Below are 23309 nucleotides of genomic sequence, written 5' to 3'. Positions count from 1 at the left end.
TTTCTATCAGTAATCCTGTATCAAGTGCTGTGCAAGATGGAATAGGGAGGTAATTGTGTGTGGTTTAAGAAATGGAGATTGCAGCTTGTTGTGAGGTTTGCGCTTTGCTTTTTTGGGGGTTTCTTTTACTTGCTTGTTCCCCCCCCACCTCAGCTGAGTGAGCCTTGACTGCTGAATTGCCACTGAACTATTACCAGTTAAGGTGTAAGAAGTCTTAGCGGGAACAGGTTGGTGTTACTGCCATGCAAGGTTGCAGTAGTTGCAATTGAAGCAATTGTAATGTGTTTGAGGAAAACAATCTGAATCCAGTGAGTTCAGAATAAATTATCACAAGGCTTTTGAATTGTCCTTTGGTTGTGGTACGGATTTTGCAAGCTGCAGTCTTGAATCTAAGAAGTTCATTTACAAGCTACAGGTTTTGTATTCCTAGATGAGAGGAGAACTTCAGAGAGAGATGCCTTAAAGCTTTGTCATCTAGTTCTCTATTTGTAGTATAATAAAACAGAATTAGCAAATGGCACTGGAGAATTGGACACTCATGATGACATACCTACCTTCTTTTTCCTAATTCCAGGGCATATTCCCTTGTGGATTCCAGTCAAGTGTCTACCTTCCTGATCTCTATTCTCCTCATAGTCTACGGCAGTTTCAGGTAAGATTTTTCTTGAAGTTTCTGCAGAGTTTTTAATATTCAAATAAAACTATTGCAAGTGGCTGAATATGTTTATGCCTTTTGTTTCATTGTGTCTTTGTTGGATTGATGATTAATGTAAATGAAACTGTTTTGCTTCTGAAAAGGAAGTGGAAAAGGCAAAATAGTGAGGAGGTTTTTGGAAGATGTAACTGTATGTCATGGTACAAGCACATGTGAGTAACTTCAAAGGAGACAGCTCCTTACAATTGCATTTCGAAGGGTATGAAAGGATTGTTGAGAGAGACAGAAGGTAATGCTAGTGATAGTAGAATTTTGTGTGTAATGTTTCAGTGTGGGTCGATTCAGCATGTCCTCACTGTGGTACAAACAAGTGCTGTGAAACAGATTCCTGAGTCCCACTGCTGTTTGCTTGAGTGTGAGTAATGACATAATAGCAAAGTGGAAAACACCATCAGTGTTGAATTCCAGCAAATCATCTGAGAACTGCTGCAGGATGAGTTTGAATCTTCAAAAAATCAGATTTGCCTCACTTTAGGAGACTTGAGTGTAGTTTAGAGAAAACACAGTTGTGCCTGTAGACTTGCATGTTTTATTACAGTTTGTTTTACTGCAGTGGCACCCAAGGAATGAGGTTCGTAGTGACATAGTACAAAAAATAATCACAACATGAAAGTATTATTTTTTAAAATTGAAATACAGCATGTTTTTCTTTCTGCTTCTTGAAGAACATTGCTTTATTTCACAAGGCTGTGCTGAAAGGCCATACATTCACTAGGGAGTCTCTGAACTGCTGGAGTATTCCTCAAATAGATGATAGCTGTGGTCATACATATGATGTAAGTTGCAGCTGTTAGGATAAGAGGTTTTATATCATCATCATAAGTTAGTAAAGTCATATAATGAAAGAGCCAATTTTGTGCAAGAGCTGTCTGTTGTTGCTAGCAAGCATTAGGTAACAGCACTGCTGGTGGAATTAAAATAGAAGACTTTAGGGAAACAAAATCTAGAGATGATAAAAATAAAATGTAATAAAAGATTGTCGTTGTTTAATTTTTTTTGTTCTAAGTTTTGAGTCAAATTAGCATATAGTTGAGGAACTAATTAGATTTTTAACTATTTGAATTTCTGCATTTGGGTAAAAAGGAACTATGCATCTGGCTGCAAGAAGCCATCACATTTATTAAAATTCAATTATGAAAACATTATGCAATATAAAACAGCAGGAGTGCTTGAACTTAAATTACTTGTCCTTCTCGGAGCTCCTTGCTCTTAAAAATCCTCCCCTGTGGTTTGCTATCCTACTCCTGTCTGCACATGCTCCTTTCCCATCTCGTCCTGTGCTTTACATGTAAAGCTGCTCACGTAGCAAGGACTTCAGAGCAGTCTCACTTACTGGGTGAAGTAGTGGAATGGTGATGGATATAAATCCATTGAGAAAATGTCCTGGTCTAGTTTGCTTCATTTGCTTGCATCCTGAAGACCCCAAGACACGAGCTGTTACAGACCAAGATAGGGTCCCATAGTTTCAAAATTACTTTACTACCTGTAGTTTCTTCAGCAGATGCCTGAGCTGAAGCCCACAGTTGTGGTGGGGACTTGCACAAACTCTGGTTCTGCTTGGTCAGCAAGTGAGGTCAAAAGCAGGTTTTTTTACAGAAAATTGTGTAGTGTTAACAAAGGGCTTTGAGATACAATTAAATTGCTTAAGAAATTCGGGTGTGGTATTAAGTTACAAAATTATATTCATCTGGGAATTCCTAAAGAAGGCAAATAACTTCTGGCAAAGGAGGTGAATTTCAGAAGAGTGACTTGCTGGAAAGATGAAAGCTGTGGCTTAGGTGCTCATTCTCACGTGATAGCAGTGATGTCTTCATCTAGATTTGATTGCTTGGTCTCAAATGGAGCTGTCACAAGGCAAAAAAGAAAGTAGCACTCCTTCGTTCACCTTCATGCTGGAGAAAGTGGCTTTGGTTTCTTATTTTTGGTTGAAAAGAAGCAGGTAGAGTTATTGTGTGGCTGGTGAGTGACTGAAGCAGAAGTGCAGTAATAGGATCAGAAAGATTTGGGTGGGTGAGTCATTAGGATAAAATCCATGTGCGTGGTGGAACTAATCTAATGCAGGAGGTTTCAGGGGAATAAAGGAAAGCCTTGGTTGACTGTCCTTATTCATACAGCAGCATTTATCTAAAACCAAACCAAAAAATCTCAAACCCTCCATGTTCTCCCTCTCAAGAATGTCAGATAAATCCTGGGCAGAGCCTCCAAAACACAGTGCAGTTGGTGGAGTTGAGTTCCCCTTCTCTTACTGTGGATGAATGAGCATTTCCTTCCTATATTTGTGCCAGGTCAGGAGTTTTAGCTTCCAGCCCTTCTGAATGTCTCTCCCATGTACATTCTGACTGTCTCTCAGTCCTTGAACTTGACATACTTTTATTATTGACTGCCAAAGGGGCAAGTCTAATCCTTTAAACGGTTACAAGCTGTAAACTGGAGCATGCAAGTATATGTATTAGTTGCGGATTTTAAAGAGGTGAGCTTAGCTTGAAACAGGTTGTTCCCTAGGGGCAAGACAGCCACCTATTCTTGTCCAAATGCTTCTCTGGGACTTAGATCTTGGGGTTACTTTGCAGACAGGTAACAGCTAAATCTTTTTCTATCCTATCACCTACCCAGACAGAGTCCTTCAGCTTATGTAAAGCCAGATTTAACCCAGAAATGTACCTGTTCAAGTATCTGCCTTTAACCAAACCAAGCAGTATGCGACAAAACTGGGGTCTTAGTCTCAAGGCTTTGAGTATCCATAGTGTGTGTGTAAATAGAAAGTAGCTCACATGGTGAATTTAGGGAATTCACGTGGGCATGGTGTGTTTATGGTTGGCTTTACAGCTTGGCACTCTCAGTCCCAGAGCTGCCAGGTGGGTCACTGTCCTCACTAGTAGGGCAGGAAGGAACTTCTCGGTATAGTGCATCTGCAGGTGCTTCTGTAGCTACATCCTTGCTTTCCTGTCTCCTCCGTTGTTTCATAAGAACATGTCCTGCAGGGTTTCCCTGAGGCATTACTGCAGTGGAAGTGATCCATAGTTGAATCTGAACTTTCATGATAGTGATGCGCCAGCAGCTTACTCATTCCATTGGCCTTAGCATAACCCTACTGAGTGGTTCCCTGTGGGAGGCTGACTCGTGCTTGCTTTAAAGCACTGTGCCTGAAATTCTACCAACTGGAGCTGTGAGGGCCCACAGAAGAAACAACAGTGCAGTTTATTGCCCCATGGGAGGTGCTGGCTCCATGTTGCCTTTGGAAGCCCAGGAGAAACTTGAACAAAACAGCAAATGTTTCTCAGCTTGGCGTTGCTCTACAGTCCAGTAGACTTGAGTATATCTTGTTTTACAATATAATTATTAGCTTTCTTGGAGGATGTTCTAGTGATCACTTTTCAGGTTTTTTTACTGTGTTACTGATAATTTGTAGCAGAGGAAGAGCCAAATCATAAGCCAGTTGGAGATTATTCAGAAGTTGGCTTGGATCAGCAGCTGTGTTGCTAAGTGAGAGTAATTTCCTAATTTATGCTTACTTTTGAGGCAGGGATGTTTATAGGTAATAATAATTGCTGACAGTGTAGCGATGAAAGGAGAGGGGCTGAGGCTGTTTATAAGCAGTAGATCTAATAGTTTTTATTTCTAGTTTTCTCTGCTGATAGCAATCCCTTAAATTATGAGTTGTTTGATGCCACAGGGAGAATGATGGTGTGAAGTTCTTGCTAAACTGTGCTAATTCATAGAGGAACAAAATGCTGCACTGAGAAAAGAATTATCTTGTTTGGCTGAATCTTGGATCAAGTCCTGGAGGGCTGTCAGCCTCCTCCCAGATTTTTATAGCTTGAGAGGAAAATTACGAGGCTACAGTGCATAATGGGGAAAAAGGGAGTGTGAATGAAGGATGGAGGCACTCCAAACAAGAGGCAGAGCGGAGAGATACTGAGAAGAACAAGCTAAGAGCAACAGATTAATTTGTTAGAACTTTAGTGTTCTCCATTGCCTCTTTGTATTTTTGATGGCTTTCAGTTGATGATCCATAACTGTGCACAAGTACTGTGTGTCTGAGGTGGGAGCTTCCTCATGTTTAACCTGAGCCCAGAAGCTACTTTAATCTCACACCACTGTTGGGGAGCGCTTGCTTAATAGAAGCAAAGGGAACAAACCAGTTCTGTAGTGGAAGAGCTTTTTTTCTTGTTTTCATTTCATGCAGTGAAACTGCTCAACCTCTGTCTTTAATGCACCACACCTGTCTTGGTCCTACAGACCTGTACATGCTTGATTTCTTGTTCTGTGACAGCAGCATGAACTTGCTCTCTTGTGCATTGCAGTAGGTAATCAAGGCACTGAAGTGAAATAACTTCGGTATCTCTAGAATTGTTGAGAAGATCATGGTGTATTTATTACTCGTCTGATAAATTAATAGAACATGTTTACTTTGCATAGCATGGTTACTCACAGCAAAACCTGAATAGGAGGTTGTTGCCTGTTGACCTGGAGTACTTGAATGCTACTGCAGATGTAAGGCAGGAGCTGTTCAGTAGGAGCTGTGAAGTGCTTCTGGTGGTTCTCTGTAGCCTATTTGAATAAACAAATGTGCACCTGGATGATGGATAACATACATGCATCAGAGTGAGAAACTGTCATGGCAAACTTGATTGCTGGTATTTTTATTAGAAACACATGAAATTTAACTATAGAAAATATAGCTGGCCAAAACAGACCCCAAGTGCAATTCCCCCATTTCAGGCAGTTATGACAGAATCTGGTAGGATATAATGTAGACGTTGCAGCAAAGTGAAGGACTGTGGCAAAAGGAGTAGAATACTGTGTTGTTTTCCAGCTTTTCAAAAGTGTCTGTATCAGAATGGGAAGATGACTCAGCTGAGCTGGGTACGCAGGGGAGCTGTCAGCTCCTATGGATTAATTAAATTGTATCAATTTGTACTATTTATTCAGAGCTTCCTCTAGTCATCTGTTCTGTGCGTATGTAAAATCTAGGCTTTGCTGGCACTTTCTCAGTGAAGTAAGACTTTACATTCAGCAGGCAATTACTTATAAGCTAGTGTGGGTCATAACAACAATTAGAGGAAGGACATAACACTGTCTTAGAAATGAAACCTGATCGTTAAATTTGAATGAAAAGGAACAAGATGAGAACTTGGAAAGACTTCAAATTCCTCAGAGAATTGAAACATTTATTGTGCTTCTGTCATGTTCTACACTTTGCAGAAATGCAGGTGGCAACAAACTGCAGCAAAGGTACCTAACACTTGCCCGTGCAGGCACTGTGGTGATGGCTCTCACTGTCAGAACCTGTGTGATGTGGTGTCTCATCTGCAGCTAAGCATTGTATTTATTTGGGTTTCCCACTGTGTGTGGTGCTGTTCCTAATAACCAGCACTAAAGGGCTCTTTCACAGGGGGAGAAGGCTGAGGTGGAATGGTGACACCACCATAGCTGCTGAGCCTCAACTGGAGTTTGGAACTGGTCTGTCCCGTTTGCTTTGTTCCCTGCAGGTCTCTGAACATGGACTTTGAGAATCAAGACAAAGAGAAAGACAACAGCAGCACCGCTGGGTCTTTTAATGGCAACAGCACCAATAACAGTAAGGGTCAGCTTTACTCTTATCTTTCTTTCCTCACTTTAGTGTGCTGCATCTTCTGCTTTGCCTGTCCCTGTGTTTCAGCTGCTGCACTGTAGATTTGCCTGACACAAGGGAACTGCTGTGTCTGGGCACTGCCCCCCTCACTGTGCACTGATACTGCTGTCTAGTTCATTTCATAATGCATAAAAATTGCACGCTGAGGAATTTGTCAGGTTTTACTGGAAATGGAAATGGCTTTAAAAAAACCCCCACACCACACAGGATAAGGGAATGTAATTTCTTTTTGCCTGGAGTTCATCACTGTGACATGTTGGCCTGTCTGCAAGCAGTGAGAGATCCTGAGGTGTGCTGACAGGTCACTAAGGATGATTCAGCCTTATCAATAGAGAAATTGAGTGAAGAGTTCAAATGGCTTTGGGCAACTCATTTATATGGGCAACAAAATAGGTGTCTGCACACTGTCTATTCAGAGTGGGGATTAACATGTCAGTTCCTGTGTGGTGACTGTCCCTCTGCAGTCTATAAATAGGTGGCAGGCAGCTTGGCCATTTGAGATGCACAGTTTTGCAGGAAAAAATATGTATGTGGACAGTTAGTGAAGTGTATTGTGCACAAGGTGCTGTAAATTCACACCTGAGTTTAACTTACAGCAATTTACATGGCCTTGTTCTGGGAAGAGGCTCTAGAATGAAATGTTTGCCAAGTATAGAAGGCAGGAGTGAGATACATGAGCAGCCCTGGGCATGAAGCCCTGAATGCTAAGGCTGTTTTGTTTACAGTAAGGAATATAGCTTTAAAATGATAAATGAAATAACATGTGTTGTATGTGTCCCTTTTTTTTTTTTTTGTCTTTTTTAATATAGACTCTTGGAATTTACATAGTTGTCAGACATGGCTTCTGTTGGAAGCACAGAGCAGAGAGGTTGCTGTGCTTGGTGATTCAGCAATGAACAGTTGAGGCTTTTGGCATCTGAGAAGTAAGAGAAGACAGTCTGGGGCTGGGGAATAAGCACATTAAGGGGATTAGCTGTCAAAATGATCAGAAATGAAATGAAGAACTCTGACATTTAAGGCTGCAGGCACTAATTCCCAGATGCCAAGGTGGTGTGTAGTATGTCATTTCTGGGTTCCTGTTTTGTTCAGTTTTCCCTTGGGAAGTCGAAGGGCATGTGAATAAATGTGCTCTCTCAAAGCAGAGGAACTAGATCTAAGTCACAGATTAGAATTTGTGTCTCTTTACACTGTCATCACTGGACTATCTGTATTGCACTTTGTGTCCAGACCTCAGCAACGTGGGACTCTCAAGTGACTACGTTCTTCTGCTTTTTATTTTTAAAATTGATCGTGCTGCTTATGTTTAAGAATGTTAGAACATGACATGAACTATAAATGGCCTTACAGTGCAGGTGCCATGGCTTCCATGCAAATTGTTCAGCTGCTCTTTTATGGAAATGGCTGAATATTTGTGACAGATACTGTGCTGTAGTCAGTGTATTTCATCTGTGTTTGAGGTTTTCAGCCTGATCAGATACATTGGTAACTGAATCGTGCAGGTAACTTGTTCTTTACATAGTTTGCCACTCTTCCACAGGGAAAAACAAGACACATTCTTACACAGAAACACACATACACACAGTGCATGTGTATATATTACTTGCATGGGCATGTCTGTGTATTCTGCTTGACAACCTAAAAGCTTATCCTTAAGATCCTGGGACTGGTAAAATCTCACTTCACACAGCAGTGCCTAATTATTTTGGGACAGCACAGTGATGCTGAGCTGATCTTATATGTCTTCTGAGTCTGAATCTTGTATTATTTTTTCGTTTGAAACATTTTGAACACTTCTTGTCAATTGACTACTTCAGATGTTACCTGTTATTTTAGTGTTCTACAAGTAGAAGTATGCCCTGTATTTTTAATTGGGGTTTTGCTTATGGCTTCTTCCTCCCCCTACCCCCAGGGATCAAATGTAAATACAGCTACAGTGGCTGAGTGTTGGAATTTGTGGGGAAAGGTGGGCTTCTCAGTTTTGTTAGTAATTCTAAAAACTCACTGTAAAATGCAGTAAAAAAAATGTCCTGTCCCACAATTAATTTCCCTAGAACTCACTGCATGGTTGAGGTGGGGGAAGTAATAACAATAAAATACTTCAGTATCTCTGCACTGTTAAAGTTGCTGCCAGCTATAAAATGTGAGCCTGAACTGGTGTTGGTTTTTAGCACAAAGGTGGTTATAGTGCAGTGCACTGAGCTGGTGCTTTCATAAACGGGTAAATGACTTGGGTGTTTTGTGAAAACTGCCCTTTATTGCTAGGCTTGATGTTATCTGGTAATTGCAAGCTATGATGCAGTTTTAAGTGCTTGGTGGCCTTCACCCAAGTGGAATTTGAAGCTGTGGCACCCTTTGCATGAGCTGGATCAGCCTGACACTGCTCAGGCTCCTCACCTTGTGTTGAGAGGTTAAATAAACTTTTCATGTACTATTGAACACGTTGATGTTGCTCAGTGTAAAGTGAAGTGTTGAGGGTTTTGTTCAAGCGTGGCTGACGGAGAGAGGCCATGATCAGCTACAAGTGGTAAAGCAGTGATTTTCCAGTAAGACAAAACCAAGGGCGGAGGCCACTGTTTTCGGCGAAAAGTAAACAACAACAGGGGGTAGAGACGGGGTCTGTCTGGTTTCCTTGCTAAAAATAGAAGTGGGGACTCCACAACGTCTGGGATAAGGGGAAAAAACAAGGGTCTGCACTGGCCTGGAGCGGGTAACCAATGATGAGCTCCCCTTTTGCAATATGTATGATCCTCATTATCGTTTCTATATAACCTGTTACCAATGTTTCAATAAACGAGTTTTGCTGGACCAAGAGGGTGGGCATTTCTCCCGTCTGCCACAGTGAAGCAAATACGTAACTGCTGTATGATTCCTAATCCCTCGGTAATGTTAATTTTCATAACTTGTTATTCATTGTATCTATGGCACAATAAAAAATCAGACATTTTCTTTCAACTTTCAGTTGCTGGATTCTGGAGATCAGTGCTGTGGCTGTGCACACCCAGCCCTGCCATCCTGCATGTTAGCTGGGGGTGTCTGCAGAGACCTTGGCTCTGACAGAGGACAAGGATCTTGGAGTAAATGTCTGTTGCACCAGCACTGAAGTAGAATCCATTGTCAGAACGTGCCCTGGTGTTGGTGAGCTCTGGCTGTCAGTGTGTGTGTGGTAAGAAACAGCCCAGTTAAATCTCACTGCTTTCTCCTGCAGGTATTCAAACCATTGATTCCACCCAGGCGTTGTTCCTGCCGATCGGAGCGTCAGTGTCTCTCCTAGTTATGTTCTTCTTCTTTGATTCAGTTCAAGTTGTTTTTACAATATGCACAGCAGGTAAGTAAGGTGTTTTTCCTCTTTCAGAACTGGAATAGAACAGAAAGTATTGATATAATTAAGTATTGTTGATAAGAATTACAATGCGTGTCACGGTGCATAAAAAATAATCATCAGGTTTCACAGTTGTATTTTCATGTCTGTGTAGCTATTAATAAAGTGACAAGTATTACTTGAGAAGTATTTTCCACTTAGAGATTTGCTAAACCTACTGAACTATAAATTGCAGAGGTTTAAAGATGCCAGATGCATTGTTTTGCATGAAGTTCACTTGTTTATGCATTGGTGCTCAGAACTGTATATGGTACTTCATAATTCAGGTACATTATAGGGACATAACTCTGGCGATCGTGTCCAGAGCCTTCTTTTCTGAGTGTAGTTTGGTTTTGCTTTCATGCAGGTTTTCTGTTTCAAGGGTACTTCAATGCTCACATGCTAGTGAGACCAGGTCTTTTGCATTCCTTGAATTTGGAACAAAAATTGAAACTGTTATCTGCAAATAAATTGCAAATCCTCCACTCCTGTTTGTTATTAACATTTTCTCATTTAAATAAACACTAGGACTTTGCTTTTTTGGAAATTTTTGGCCTTTTGATCTTTCTGCAGTTCTTCAACAGAGCAGCTGCTGGTGAGAGTAGCAAGATTCTTCCTACTGCTCCAGATATGCAGCAGCTTCTAAAAATTGTACTCAGTCCACATACTGAGTCTGTGAAGATCTTTAAACCCCTAAGTACCTCTCATCCTCTCCTACTCCATGTATTTGCACTGCAGGCTTTTCCCTCATGATTTAACTCCTGAGCTGTGCATCCTATCCAGCCTCTTAAACAGGCCTGATGGTGATGGTTGAAATCTAAGTCTCTACTCTTGAGACTCCTGTCTAATTGTACCTCCTGTAGAGGTCTCTTGAATTCTGTTTTTATTACTTTGACCTATGACATGTATAGTCTCTCCTATAAAAAAACAGTGCTGCAGATAAATTTTACTATGTGCTAGATTTTAGGGAAATATATACACACACAAATATATCGTAAGGGAAGGTTTATGATGAAAGGCAAGTTTTGTCAGGGTTATTGGTCCGATTATTTCCAGACTGACCTTGACATTTGTAAGTTTATTTGTAACATTTGAGTGTGTCACTAGAATGTCCTGGGTCAGTTGGGGCTTGTGACAGGTTTGAGAGGATTGGGGATCAGTGCTCTTGGGTATCTTTATTCTTGAACCTGGTTTTATGGTACTTTTTGTGGTCTTTCCCTGGTCTTGCCTCAGGGGGTGTCATTAGGCATAGAGGCCGTTGGCCTCAGAACCTCTGAAATGCAAAGCTTCCTTAGAGGCTCTTCAGTGTGATGGGGACTCTACTGGAGTTGGGAACTTGGGGCTGTGGGACTTGGTCCCTTTGTCCCCCGAAGCTCAAGTAGATAGTAGGGGCTGATGTGGGGGGACTTGTAAATTCCAGCTGATGCCTGGTTTCTTAAACCCCTCTGAAATCTTCCTCTCACAAAGATTTGCCTCTCAGGGAAGAGTCAGGAGCAAGGGTAGGTCCAGCAAGCAGCCAAGGCCAGGACCAGCTGCTGGGCAGAGGGCAGAGCTGAAGAGGTTCCTAGTTCAGCCTGTAGAGTTGCCACACTCCTCATGCTTTCCATACCCATTCTGCTTTGTCTCCTCCTCTGAAACACTGAGAGAGCTGTTTGCATGCAAACACTTCTGAAATTTTCTTTTTCAGTTACTTGTTAGCTCTTTGTTTTGTTTTAAATCTTCCTCCCACTAGAAGGGAAAGATGTGGTTTGACCAAACCAATTTCTTTTCTCCAGTTGGCTTAAGCTGTGTACTAAAGAGAAGGTTTGATTCCTTCCCATCATCTTCATTTGAGAAGAGAACAAAATCAATACCCAACAATCACCCCAATTTTTAAAGGAATGAGTAGAGGACAGCACAAAGATCTGATTTGCAGGATGCAAAAAGTGTCGAGTGACTTCCATTTTCATTGCAGCCTGTCCTTGCTGTAGCAGTTCTGGATGTGCTGCTGACATGTCTGTATCTCCACACCCTCATGCTCCAGCCTTCTAAACAGTCCTTTAAGGAAACTGGAAGGAAAAATGATTATAAATACCAGCAGTTACTAAACGTTTTTACAAATGTGTGGGTGGGATAAGTATGCTGTTTGAAACAGAAAATGTTTATGGAAGTAGTTCTGTTGGGGTATTTATGTATTTTTATCGTCCTGTTTTCAAAACCTTAAAGCACTTTGTATTTTAAAGAAGGGAAGCTGCCAGCTACTGCCTGTAACTTCTTTGAAACTGTACTGTGTTTCAGTAATGAATACAGTTTTGAGTGAGATGGGGGAAAAAACTACTATCTGACTTGAAAAGTGGAAAAAACCCTTTATTGTGCTGAGTTTGTGTTATATGTTGAAAAATTTTAAAAGAATCTCTCAATCAGTTTGTAGTAGGTGTTTTTTTTTGACTCTCAGAATATGTGAAAACTGTTTTTCTTGCTGATCATGAATAGATTTAAGCCTTTTCAGAAAGTCTGGGGATGGGGTGTTGTATTCCCTTGGGAATTTTCATTTCAATTGAAGCTCCCTGTTCTGCAGAAACCCTCAGAGCCTTTAGCTGCTCTTGCTGTAATAACACTGAGCATATGATAATAGCACATTGTTGCAGGAGCTTTTTCCAGTTGGAGGAGCCTGTTTGTGTACTGTAGAAATTAGGTCTGAATGTCCTAATATTACCTTTTCTTCTTTTTGTAGTCCTTGCAACAATAGCTTTTGCTTTCCTTCTGCTCCCGATGTGCCAGTACTTAACACGGCCTTGTTCACCTCAAAACAAGTAAGGACTTGAGCAATCTGTTGCTCCTCTTCTTGTGTGTTGTATTTTTTTCTTTAAATGAGAATTCTTTAGCAGAGTCTTTGGTTACAAGCATTAACCTCAGGCTTCAGGGCTGATGTTTGTGCATTTTTATTTTCCAACATCATGTTTCTGCTTTGAAACTAGGCAGCACAATTTCTGCAAGTCACACGTGTTTGCCAGCCCGGGAAATGTGATACCATTGCAGGGGACTAGATTTCCCAAAAGTGGTTTTTAATAAGTTTGGCTTACTTTGGCTGAGATTTCAGAGTCTGGGATTTGGTGTTGGATTGAAGTGTTTGTTAACACTGGACTCTGGGGTTTATTGCTGCTTCTTTTGGAGGCTCTAGTTACACTAATGAAAATTACCCTTGTTAATGTCATGTTTTGAAACTAATTTTATTTTTTAACCTTGTGACTGGAGTTCATGTTGCTAAAAGCACTATCTTAGGTGGTGCTAGGAAATGACAGGGTAACAATTTCAAGAGAGGTGCCAAGATTTACAGAGTTTTTTCCATCTCTGCAGTTCATGCTTCACACACAGTATCTGAATGTGAGGAAAGCTTTTATTTTGTTGCTGTTTTGGTACCTATTTGTGGCAAAGGAACTTCCCTTCAGTTGTTCTTGGCATCTTTCATCAGGAGTTGAGCCTTGTTCCAACAGTGTCCATTTTTCTGTTCTTTAAGTGGAAACATAAAGTCTTCTAGCTAATGTTTGTGTGTTGTTCCTAGGATTTCCTTTGGCTGCTGTGGGCGTTTCACTGCTGCTGAGTTGCTCTCGTTTTCTCTGTCTGTGATGCTTGTTCTTATCTGGGTCCTAACTGGCCACTGGCTCCTTATGGATGGTGAGTATGTGAATTAAGGGGTTTTGCTGCTGGTTTGTGCCTGTTCTGACACATCAGTCTCCTGGTGCTGATTGGTGACATTTGCTAATATTAATGGCTTGCTGAGTGGTGTGGCAAACTCCCTGAAAACAGGAACATGCCAGGGGAGTGCTTGGGACACCTGTTTTTCTGGTTTATAAAAGCTTTGAGGGAAGTGCCTGAACACTCATGGAAGATACTCCACACCTGTGTGGTGTAGGGTGAATTGCCAGGTTGAGTTAAAGATGTGTGGGGACAGTGGTTGTTCATGACTCATAACTTGATCTTAACAATCTGGTTAATGTTTGCTGTGCATCTTGTTGTTTATTGGTTCAGATGATCAAACAATTTGTTGTGAGGCAGCTAACAGTAGCTGGTTGTCTTTGATCTCTTTGGTGCTTGCCATGGGTGGTGAGATGGGTGAAACTGGCAGGCAGCCAGTTGGCTTCAAGGTGTGATTTATTGCTTTTTTTCCCCACGATGTTTGAACTGAATTCACAGCTTACTGTTCTGAAAAAGAGCTTTCCTTCTCCTCTCCTGCCTTCCAAATCTCTTGTGCTGGCTCTGGCACTCTCTTAATCACATGGTAAACTGATTCAGCCCACTAGAATGGCAGTGTACTCGGGTTTTGCCAGGCTATTTTTCTGTTGCTGCAGTGAGATGGATTGGATTATTGTGCAGTCAGGTATGTGCTAAATTTGGCAGAAGGTAAGTGGCAGCATGATGGGATCTGAGAGGATGGAGTGGATGTGAAGGGGTAGCCAGGAGCAGGACCTTTGCCTCTCAGCAGTGTCAGGCAGCTAAATTGGCTTAGGACATTGTGAAATGGCACCTTGAGGTTGTGATTGCTTGAGGAAAAATTGCTGGGACAACATTACCTGCCCTTGAAATTGTTTGTTACAGTAGAAACATACATCCCATCAGATTTCCAGCTCCTCCTAAATGAGGTAGCAGCAGCAAGTCCTTAGCACTAAAACCTCCCATGGTACCTTGATTCTTTCTTTTGTGTATAGGCAATTGTGCTTCATTCATGCTTTGTGCTGGTGTAGAAGTCCCACCTGTTGTATGGAAGGGAAGTACCTTTTAAAGGACTGGGTACTAAATGAAAAAATGCAGATGAAGTTTGTTTTGTGATAAGCAGAGCAACCCACCATGAAATCAAGGGTAGCTTTTGGTCTGCGCTAGCTGCAAAAGCTAAATGGCATGGCAAGTGTGGATTTTGGCAGAATCTGAACAGTTGTCTGCACTGAGATATCAGCAGAGGCATTTAGTTAAAAATAGTTATTTCTGTGAGCGCTTCAGCCTGACACAGTGGGGTTTGAGCTAATTCATCTGCAGAGCTCTGTGCTGCTGGGGCAGAGTTGTTTCTGGCTTTTATTTCTCTCGGAGGTTGTTTATGATTTACTGAATTGTGTTGCTGCTGTCTCGCTTTGAAGTATTTTATGTAGTTTATGTTAAGGGAGCTTGAACTATATAGGTGATCCTCCAGTCATTGTTCAGTTCCAATTAAATCAGTGTTTGCCAGTGACATTGAGCAGGGAACAGCATCTGTCGGCCTTTGTCAAGGAAACGGGCTCTGCAGCTTTACAGCTCTTACTGTGCTGCTGCAAGTGGGATCCCATCATCTCTGCCTTACCCTTTGCTGTACCTCCGAGTCCTGGAGAGCCCAGTGAATCCTGTCCAGAGGGCAGCGAGGACAGGCAGCCCCGCTCGCTAATGTATGCAAGTGGAGCACTCCTGTGCCAGCTGCTGGGTGTGCAGGGGCAGAGCTCCTCCTCCCGCCTGCCCGGGGAGGATCCTCTGCCTCGCCGTCGGCGGAGAAGGAACCAGATGTTGTGAAGTGCTGCACAGCGCCGGGGTGGTGTCCCCCCGGGCAGCACACCTCGAGTTGGAGCTGCGGCTTCTGGTTCGCAGTTTGCTCTCCGCGTGCGAGAGCATCGCTGCTCGAGAGCTCAGGGAAACGGATGGGAAATATTTCAGGGTAATTTCCAGTCCTGACAAAATCGAGGTCTAGCAGTTCCTGCCACAGCAGCCTTCCTGGCTCAAACACCACCATGGCCCTGCCTGCACGGCCCGTGGTTGAGCTGCTGCTAAAGGCAGGGCCGTGTTCCAGGGTAGAGTGAGCAGATGTTTTCTCCGGGGGGTTGTTCTGGCATGTGATGATGCACATTTATAGGTCTCGAAATGTTTATTTCTCAGAGCAGATTGTTTGATGACAGAGTCACCAAGGACGGTCACTGTCTTCTGGGAAAGCCTGGTTAAAAGCTTTCCAAAATAGTGGGCAGAGATGGAGATGTACAACGGGAGTACTACAGGTGCATGGAGTGTGTGTAGCTACACAGTGAACAGTCACAGATACCCCAGGAACTGCTGCAGCAGTGGGGCAGAGGCTGCTGAATGACCTGCTTTCTTATTCCATCCCTTTAAAATACACTTTGATTAGATCAGAACTGCAGTACCTGTTCCTTTCAAGGGTCAGCTGGTGGCCTGTGGGGGTAGTTAAAGCCTCAGCAGCTTGCACGATGCTGTGTAAACCAGACATCACACCGCTAGCAGCTCAGGGCTTTTACCTGCTCTGCAGGCAGGAGAGCAGGAAAGCTGAAATATGCTGATCTGGAGAGTCAAATCACATATGCAGGAATATCCTTAATCCTCAGAATATCCCTGTTCCATAAGGAATGAGCTTGCAGGGACTCTGGAGTTAATTTGTTCTGTTAATTGGAGGTTAAGTCTTCCAGTGAGTTTTTACTTATTCAGCTTTGTTAACCTGTTCTCCAACACTTCCAAACCAGAGCTGCCATTTGTGCAGCTATTCTGCATCTCTTCTCTCTTTCTCATACAATTTCTGGACTTTTTCATTGGAAAAGGAGCCTGGCTTCCATTTGGAAAGGCCTGTTGGTGGTTTGACTGCACTTTGGCCTGTATTCCTCGTATTTGCTCCCGGCATTCTTGCTTCCCTTGTTTTTTAAATTTACCAGTATTTCTTAAAGCAGTTGCAAAACTGTGTAATTGTTAGCATGTGTATTTCACTGTCTGCTGAAGGATTTTTTCCATCTCCTTTTCTACCCAGTATTTGCTTAGTTTGTTGAAAGTGCCTTGTGCATGTGCCTGTGTTGGTTTCCGTGATAGAGAAATGGAGTGTGTGAACAAAAGGTAAAACTTCACGCTGGTTAAAATATTTCCACTTCTGGTTAATTATAACCTGGAAATCCTCTCTTAAATATAGGCTTACTTGAGCTATTATTAACATTGGCTTTAGAGAAACCTCTTTGATTTAAGACAGACTGTTCCCTTGTATTTGCTCTTCTGCCAGAGGAAGTCTCTAACTGAGGGCTATATTGAATTACTGAATGCAGTTCTTTTTCTTGCTGCTTTGCTGTGAAATTCTTTAAACCTCAATAATTTGCTTACGTTTTGTAGCTAGTTTCAGTTTTGCAGCATGATTTAGGATGCATTCTTTTCTGAGTAATCCCAGTGCTCCATGAAAACTGGCAGCTGTGACACTTGCTGTTGTGCTAAGCTTGTCAGTTCTCCAAAGATAAAGGTGGGTTTGGCAGCACTGCTGGGATGCAGCCCCTGGGCACTGCATGCAGCCATGCTGGCAGGCAGCTGGGGCACCTTTTCCCCCTTGAAGCTGTATGGATGTGTTTTACTGGTGTTTGGATGGAAGAACTCACCAGCCCTCAGGTGAAATGCAAGTGTAAGGTGGTTTCACAGTCCCATAATTAGAGTGTGAGAGTCCAAAGGTTAACCAGTACATTCTGGCCGAGTCCAGTGCCCCACTGGTGGGTCTGTACAGAGTGGATCAGCTTTCTCTGGGGCTGCACTTGGCCACAACGGGATTGTAACTTCTTACAGATTCTGTGCTATGCTAGACAAAGACATTTTGTTGACAAATGCCTGCACACTTAAGTGTAATCTGGTCCCAACAGGCCTACATTATTCCTTGTAAACAGACTGATATCACAGATGAAAGCTGATTTGCTTTTCAAGGGTTTTTCTAAATTTGCTTTCTTGTAAGTATCTCTGTAGGGATTTGCTTGTAACCAGTTGAAATACATTCATTTGTCAGCTGAGCATCTTTGGTAGCTGAGGCTGGGCTTACAGAAGCAGGAAATGGCACAAATGTGAAGACTGGGATTTTTGGTGTAGTTTAACATCTTACCTTTCTACCCTGACAAAATTCCCTTTGGAAGGAAAGGAGCACCTGAGCTGCACCATGTGTTCAGCTCATTGATCTGGCTGAAAACTCACCCTTGGGAGAGCGGCTAGGAAAAGACTTACCCATATTTTTTTTCCCTGTTAGTAGCAAGGCTTTCTTTCACACAGGTGTGTGTTATTGGGAAATCCCTGGATATGTAAATGATGATGTTTCATGGTGTTTGGGCAGTCTTGCATAATCTCCTCCAAGCAGAAGATTAGTTTGAGTGGGTTTTTGTCAGACCAAGTCCTAACATGTCATATAACTGTGTTGCTGCTGAATTAAGAGTCAAGGGTTTTATTTATTTTATGCATTTATTAAAAACCTCCTAATGGTATCAAAGTAGAGGTTTGAGGTGCAAAGAATTCAAAGTTATTTGTTGCTTGTGTTTCTAAGCGGGTAGTCAGGGTTGTACAGGGGAGATGGAGTCTCTAGGACACAGGACATGGAAACATTTCTTTGTGGTGGGTGATAGAAGTGGAGTGAAATGGGTGGTTGTTCCTGAAGAGGGATCTCTGCTTCCATGGGGACATGTTTGCAGTTGGCTACTGAATGTATTTTGACTTTTCTTGACCCTGATGAGAAGAATTTCACCATCTGGAAACAGTAGGCAGTCATCTAGTGCATGCAGAGCTGCACAGGTGCAAGCAAAGGCTACTTCGGGGTGTATTTGTGGGGGAGACACTGGATTGGGATGGTGGTTTTCTGTTTGTGTGGCTGTTTTTAATGAACTAATGATGTCTTGCCTTTTGTAGCTCTGGCTATGGGCCTGTGTGTTGCAATGATAGCCTTTGTTCGGCTGCCGAGCCTCAAGGTTTCCTGCTTGCTGCTCTCTGGGTTACTAATTTATGATGTCTTTTGGGTAAGTGTTTTGTTTGGTTTTGCTAAAACTGTTTTTATCCTTTGGATTTGTCATCAGCCTTGGGCCAGTTTTACATGAGTTGTACTGGTATGAAATTGATGAAATCTGGCAAAGCCGGAAGATCGAGTTCATTGCTTCATTGTGAGATGTTGAATTTTACAGCAGGATGCAGAATTATTTCCTTGCTAATTAGCTGACAAAAGCAGAAATATGATTAGAGTATTTCAACTTTGGCATATTATTTTATAAGAAAAGCTGGACCTGAGATTTGGAAGGCTGGCTGGAGATCAGGGCAGGCATTCCCCAAGTAAACACAAGCCACATCCACACTTGCACAGGACACACATGCCAGCTGCTGATTAGCAGTGAAATCCCCAAAACAGGAATGCAAATGGATTTTCAATCAGAGAGGTTGGCACAAAATCTTCGTGCACTTCTCCAAGGAACCTGACAGAATGTATTTAGTAATAGCCAAAGAATTCTGTTTTACCTTTGCACAGCACTGAGCACTGATCCAGGGCAGTGTCTGCTGACAGCTCTGGCAGCCAGGCAGTTTCTTGGTGGGATGAGCTGTAGTGTAGGAGCCTGTTGGAGACAAGGGCTGCCTCATTCCCTTTGTGAGTGAGCACTGTGCTCACCTCTGCTCTGCTCTCTAGCTTTCTCGTATTTTCAGTGCCCTGTTACCTGCCTTTGTAGTCCTGCACTACCTACTTGTAGTCCAGACAGATCTTTTGCTAAGGATCTCAAGACATTAATCAGTCTTGATATCAGAAAGTGTACTCCAGTTATTCTTGAGGATTAACTGTAAAAAGCTTCATCTGAATTTCTGAAATGCATTTTTCTTTTTATCATCATGTATACAACATCTGTATATGGACAGTTTGGATAATAGCCTTTCTTCTCTGGAGTTGCTGTGTAATTGCACTTGGTAATTGCTGGTGATTCCCTTTGCTCCCTAGGTCTTTTTTTCTGCCTACATCTTTAACAGCAATGTTATGGTGAAAGTGGCCACACAACCAGCTGATAACCCCCTGGACGTGTTGTCCCGGAAACTTCACCTGGGACCAAACGTGGGCAGAGATGTTCCCCGTCTGTCGCTGCCTGGGAAACTTGTGTTCCCAAGGTAACATCAGTCGCTCTTTTACTGTACTATACGAGAAACATTTTCCCTCCCTGGACTTAGTAGTACTAATTCTGTTGGAAAATACCAACTTAGTTCCCAGTTTAGTCACTCCCTCTTCATGATAGAGAGGAATATAATGAGTTGTGAGGATTGGTCACTTTGATTCATGGAGTGCTGAAATGGTCCTAATTTGGGTAAAAGTTGGCCTCTTCAGAACAGGATATGCTTTTTGACATATGTGAGTTCTGCAGCCTGATGACTGCTGGTGTAAAATTTATGACCTCACACTGAAATGCAGAAGATTTGAGGCTTATTATAACATCAGAATAGTCTCGATTACTGCATAATTGCAGGCGGTGGGGAAGGGGTTAGAAACTGATCTGAGCAAGTGATGTGCTGGAGGGAGGTTATTCCACCTCTCCCTGCTCCAGGGGTTCCTTGGTGGCTCAGATCTGTGGCCAGACACGTGCAGGCCTGATGGGCTGGAAGCTCAGTGAGGCGGTAGGTTGTATTGGTGTATTTATTCCGTTTGTGTTTCTTTAGATGTTGCGATGCTGAAATTACAGAAATTAGAAACTGGTTGCCTGCAATGATAAAACCAAAATTATTCACTTTGTCGACTTCATTTGCCTTCATTTTTGTGAAAAATATTTTGGATTTTAGATAATGGACAATTTGAGTTCTTAATTTACTTCACAGTTGGCTTTCTTTTGGGACTGTGGTGAGACTGTAGCTTCGTGCGTGTTTTGTCTGAATGAGGCCAAAGATCTGAGGAGTCAGACGGGCAGTACTGCCTTGTATCTGTGTGCACAGGGCTGAAGGTACAGTGCCTGTCAGCACTAATCAAACAGTCAGATAAAGTGGCAGCTGGGCCCTCCCATCGATGCTGAGAAGAGAGAGGACTCAAGTACTGTGTTGATGGAACTGTTTTGTTGAGGGAGTGAAGAGCAAAGCCAGCTTAAACACTACTGGTAGGAAGAAAGTAGTTTGGGGCAACATGTCATCCCTGTCAAGATGGGTTTGTGTAAAGCTGAGCTGAGGTGGTGGAGAAATCACTGAGGAAAACTTCCGTAGCTTCATTTAGCTTCTGCTACGTGCAAGTTTGCCAAAAAAAATAAGGGATGTGCCAAATGAAGCTCAAAACCAGTGGAGGAGTCTAGAGCTTGTCACCCTGTGTTTTGGGCATGAACCCAATTCCAGTTGCTCTCTAGTTCCACAGGCAGCCACTTCTCCATGCTGGGGATTGGAGACATTGTGATGCCAGGGCTCCTGCTCTGCTTCGTCCTGCGTTATGACAACTACAAAAAACAAGCCAACAGTGATTCCTGCGGTGCCCCAGGACCAGGGAACATCTCTGGGCGTATGCAGAAGGTCTCTTACTTTCACTGCACACTTATTGGCTATTTTGTAGGTGAGTAACTAGTTTCATATGGATAGCTGCCTGGTGAGCAGGCCTGGGATTACTGTAGTAGGTTTAAAAGATGATGAAAGCAAGTGCAAAGAGGCTTTAAGAGGACACTTGGTTATGTTCCTTTTTAATCCTCCTCTCTCTGGGTTTATTGGCTTGGTCTAGGGAGAAAAACCTTTCTACAGTCTTCCTTTTAAGATTTTTGTTGTTGTATTTTATTTAGAGGATGAATGAGATTGTTAGCATTGGTAGAGATTGTTAACAAGTTACACTCACACTTAGCTTCACGAGCATAGAAAGTGTGGTAGCTCCTACCTGGGTTATGGGGGAAATGGAGTTTCCAGGTGCTGTGCAGTCTGTAGCCCATCTAGGTAATTCGACTATATAATTTCTCTGTCTTTTGTATTCTGCTGTCAATGATCCTGTGACATTGTAGTACATAGAGAAAATCATCCATCCTCATGACTGGAATGCTGGCTTTAATTTGCTGTAGCCAGCCCTCTCCTCCCTAACATAAAATAGGCTTTTCTCTGAGGTCAGGCCATGTGTGTGCATATCCTGACCTCCTGCAGCCCTTCTGAGGGTGAAAAGGAATGATCATTTCCTACTAATAGCCTTCCTCCCCCCATCCTATCCTTCCTCCTACATTCCCTTTTGGCAAGTATCCAGGAGAGTCATTCCTGGTGTGTACAGCCCTTGCTGTGAGTCCCCATTGCTCAGGCCTCACACTGCCAGCCCTGGAGCAGCACTTCAGTGTGCTGCAGTCAGCTTCTCCTTCGCCTTTCATTGCATTTTGTTTGAGTCATTCTTAGCTTGGTCTTTGAGACTGAAAACTGGAGCAAGTGGCTCAACACAGCCTAATATTAAAATAGAATCATTTTTCAGTTTTGTTTCAGTTGCATTCAGGGAGAGCATTCAGAGAAGTAACTTTGCCCCACCCGTCTCTTGAAATGGTGGGGCAGGAAGCCATGTGTGGGTGGAGTGCTGAGGACATCCACATGCAACCTGAAGATGTTTATAGTCACTTTTTTCTCTTCCAGGTCTATTAACTGCAACAGTAGCTTCTCGAATTCACCGGGCAGCTCAGCCTGCCCTGCTCTATTTGGTACCGTTTACTTTATTGCCCCTCCTCACCATGGCCTATTTAAAGGTAAGAGGGGATGATGCATGGGCAGCAGGAAGCTCTGGGCCAGCTGGCAGCAGGGTCAGTGTCCTTGCACTGGACAGCAGCTCTCGGGAGGATGATGCGTGTCCCCAGCAGCCCTGGCCCAGAACTGAGGGATTGCTGCTGTCGGGTGAATCTTCACTGTGGAGGACTGAGCACCTGAGAGGAGTTCCTGAAATAGAAGATAATTTCTGTACATGAAGTACCAGTAATTACAATCTAACTAAATTCTGACGTATTAAATGCTGTCTTAATTAAATAAGTGAATTTGTCCTCACCCAGATGGTCATGAAATACCACGTGTCCAAAGGTCGAGCGGCAGTCAGAGAGAGGCACAGACTTGTTTGCCTCTTCCCAGTCACCTGTTCTGAACAGAAATTCTAGTATGTACCTCTCCTCTCCCAGGGCTGTTGCTGAAACACACATCGAGCCTCTGCAGAGCAGAACATAAGAAAGGGCAGGATTTTCCACCTGCATAATTATTCCTTCCCATCAGAACCTCATTTTGGGTAGATTTGCTGCCAGAATAAGTCATTTTGGCCTGACAGGGGAAGGATTTATTTTTACTGTCTTTACTGTAATTTGCAAAACAGGTGAAGGACATATTTTCTCTCAAACTGCTTGCAGTTATGTTTGTGCATTTTAAAATCTGAATTCTAAGCAGAGCAGAGTTCCTGAGGTCCTTCTGCTGTTTCCCTGCCTAGGGCGATCTACGTCGCATGTGGTCTGAGCCTTTCCACTCCAAGTCCAGCAGCTCCCGTTTCCTGGAAGTATGATGGAATGGACAGGAAGTGACCTGAACTTCTGCCTTGGTTCTTTTCACTTTAATTTGTGGCTTTGTCGTCTCCTACAGCTGGACTGGCTGGTACTTGGGAGGGTCCCAATGACGGGACTTTTTGTTTGTGTTAAAGGAGGAAAAGAAACAAAAGCTAAGATCCCGGAGCTCCGCGTGACTCCATGTCTCCTGCAGATATGGAATTGGGGACCTTTTGTGCAACTGCAGCCACTTTCCTTTTTTCCTCACTCAGGTGGATTAGTACCAGACTATTACCTTTGTGAGAGACGAAGAGACAGACTTGAAACTGAAAACGGCTTGAAGTCGTTCAAAAACTTGTGAACACTAAAAGCAAAAACAGTTAAGCAAACTGAAGCTTCTCCAGAGAACTCCTC

At 42.8% G+C, this 23309-nt stretch overlaps 1 protein-coding gene across 1 annotated transcript; it reads left to right on the top strand.

Moving 5' to 3' along the window:
* Window positions 1-574: 574 nt before the first annotated feature.
* SPPL3 (signal peptide peptidase like 3) lies at window positions 575-23309 on the top strand (the record flags this gene model as incomplete). The annotated part of the gene is made up of 10 exons (XM_009080450.1): window positions 575-652; window positions 6208-6296; window positions 9556-9675; window positions 12422-12500; window positions 13250-13362; window positions 18337-18443; window positions 19403-19566; window positions 20778-20977; window positions 22015-22124; window positions 22844-23309. Coding segments are annotated over 10 exons (1132 nt in total), but the record flags the coding sequence as incomplete, so codon positions are not given.

Source organism: Acanthisitta chloris, unplaced genomic scaffold, assembly GCF_000695815.1.
Source record: "Acanthisitta chloris isolate BGI_N310 unplaced genomic scaffold, ASM69581v1 scaffold35218, whole genome shotgun sequence".
Taxonomy (NCBI): Eukaryota; Metazoa; Chordata; class Aves; order Passeriformes; family Acanthisittidae; genus Acanthisitta; species Acanthisitta chloris.
The sequence above is the reverse complement of the archived record's forward strand: the minus strand, read 5'-3'. Positions and strand labels throughout refer to the sequence as shown.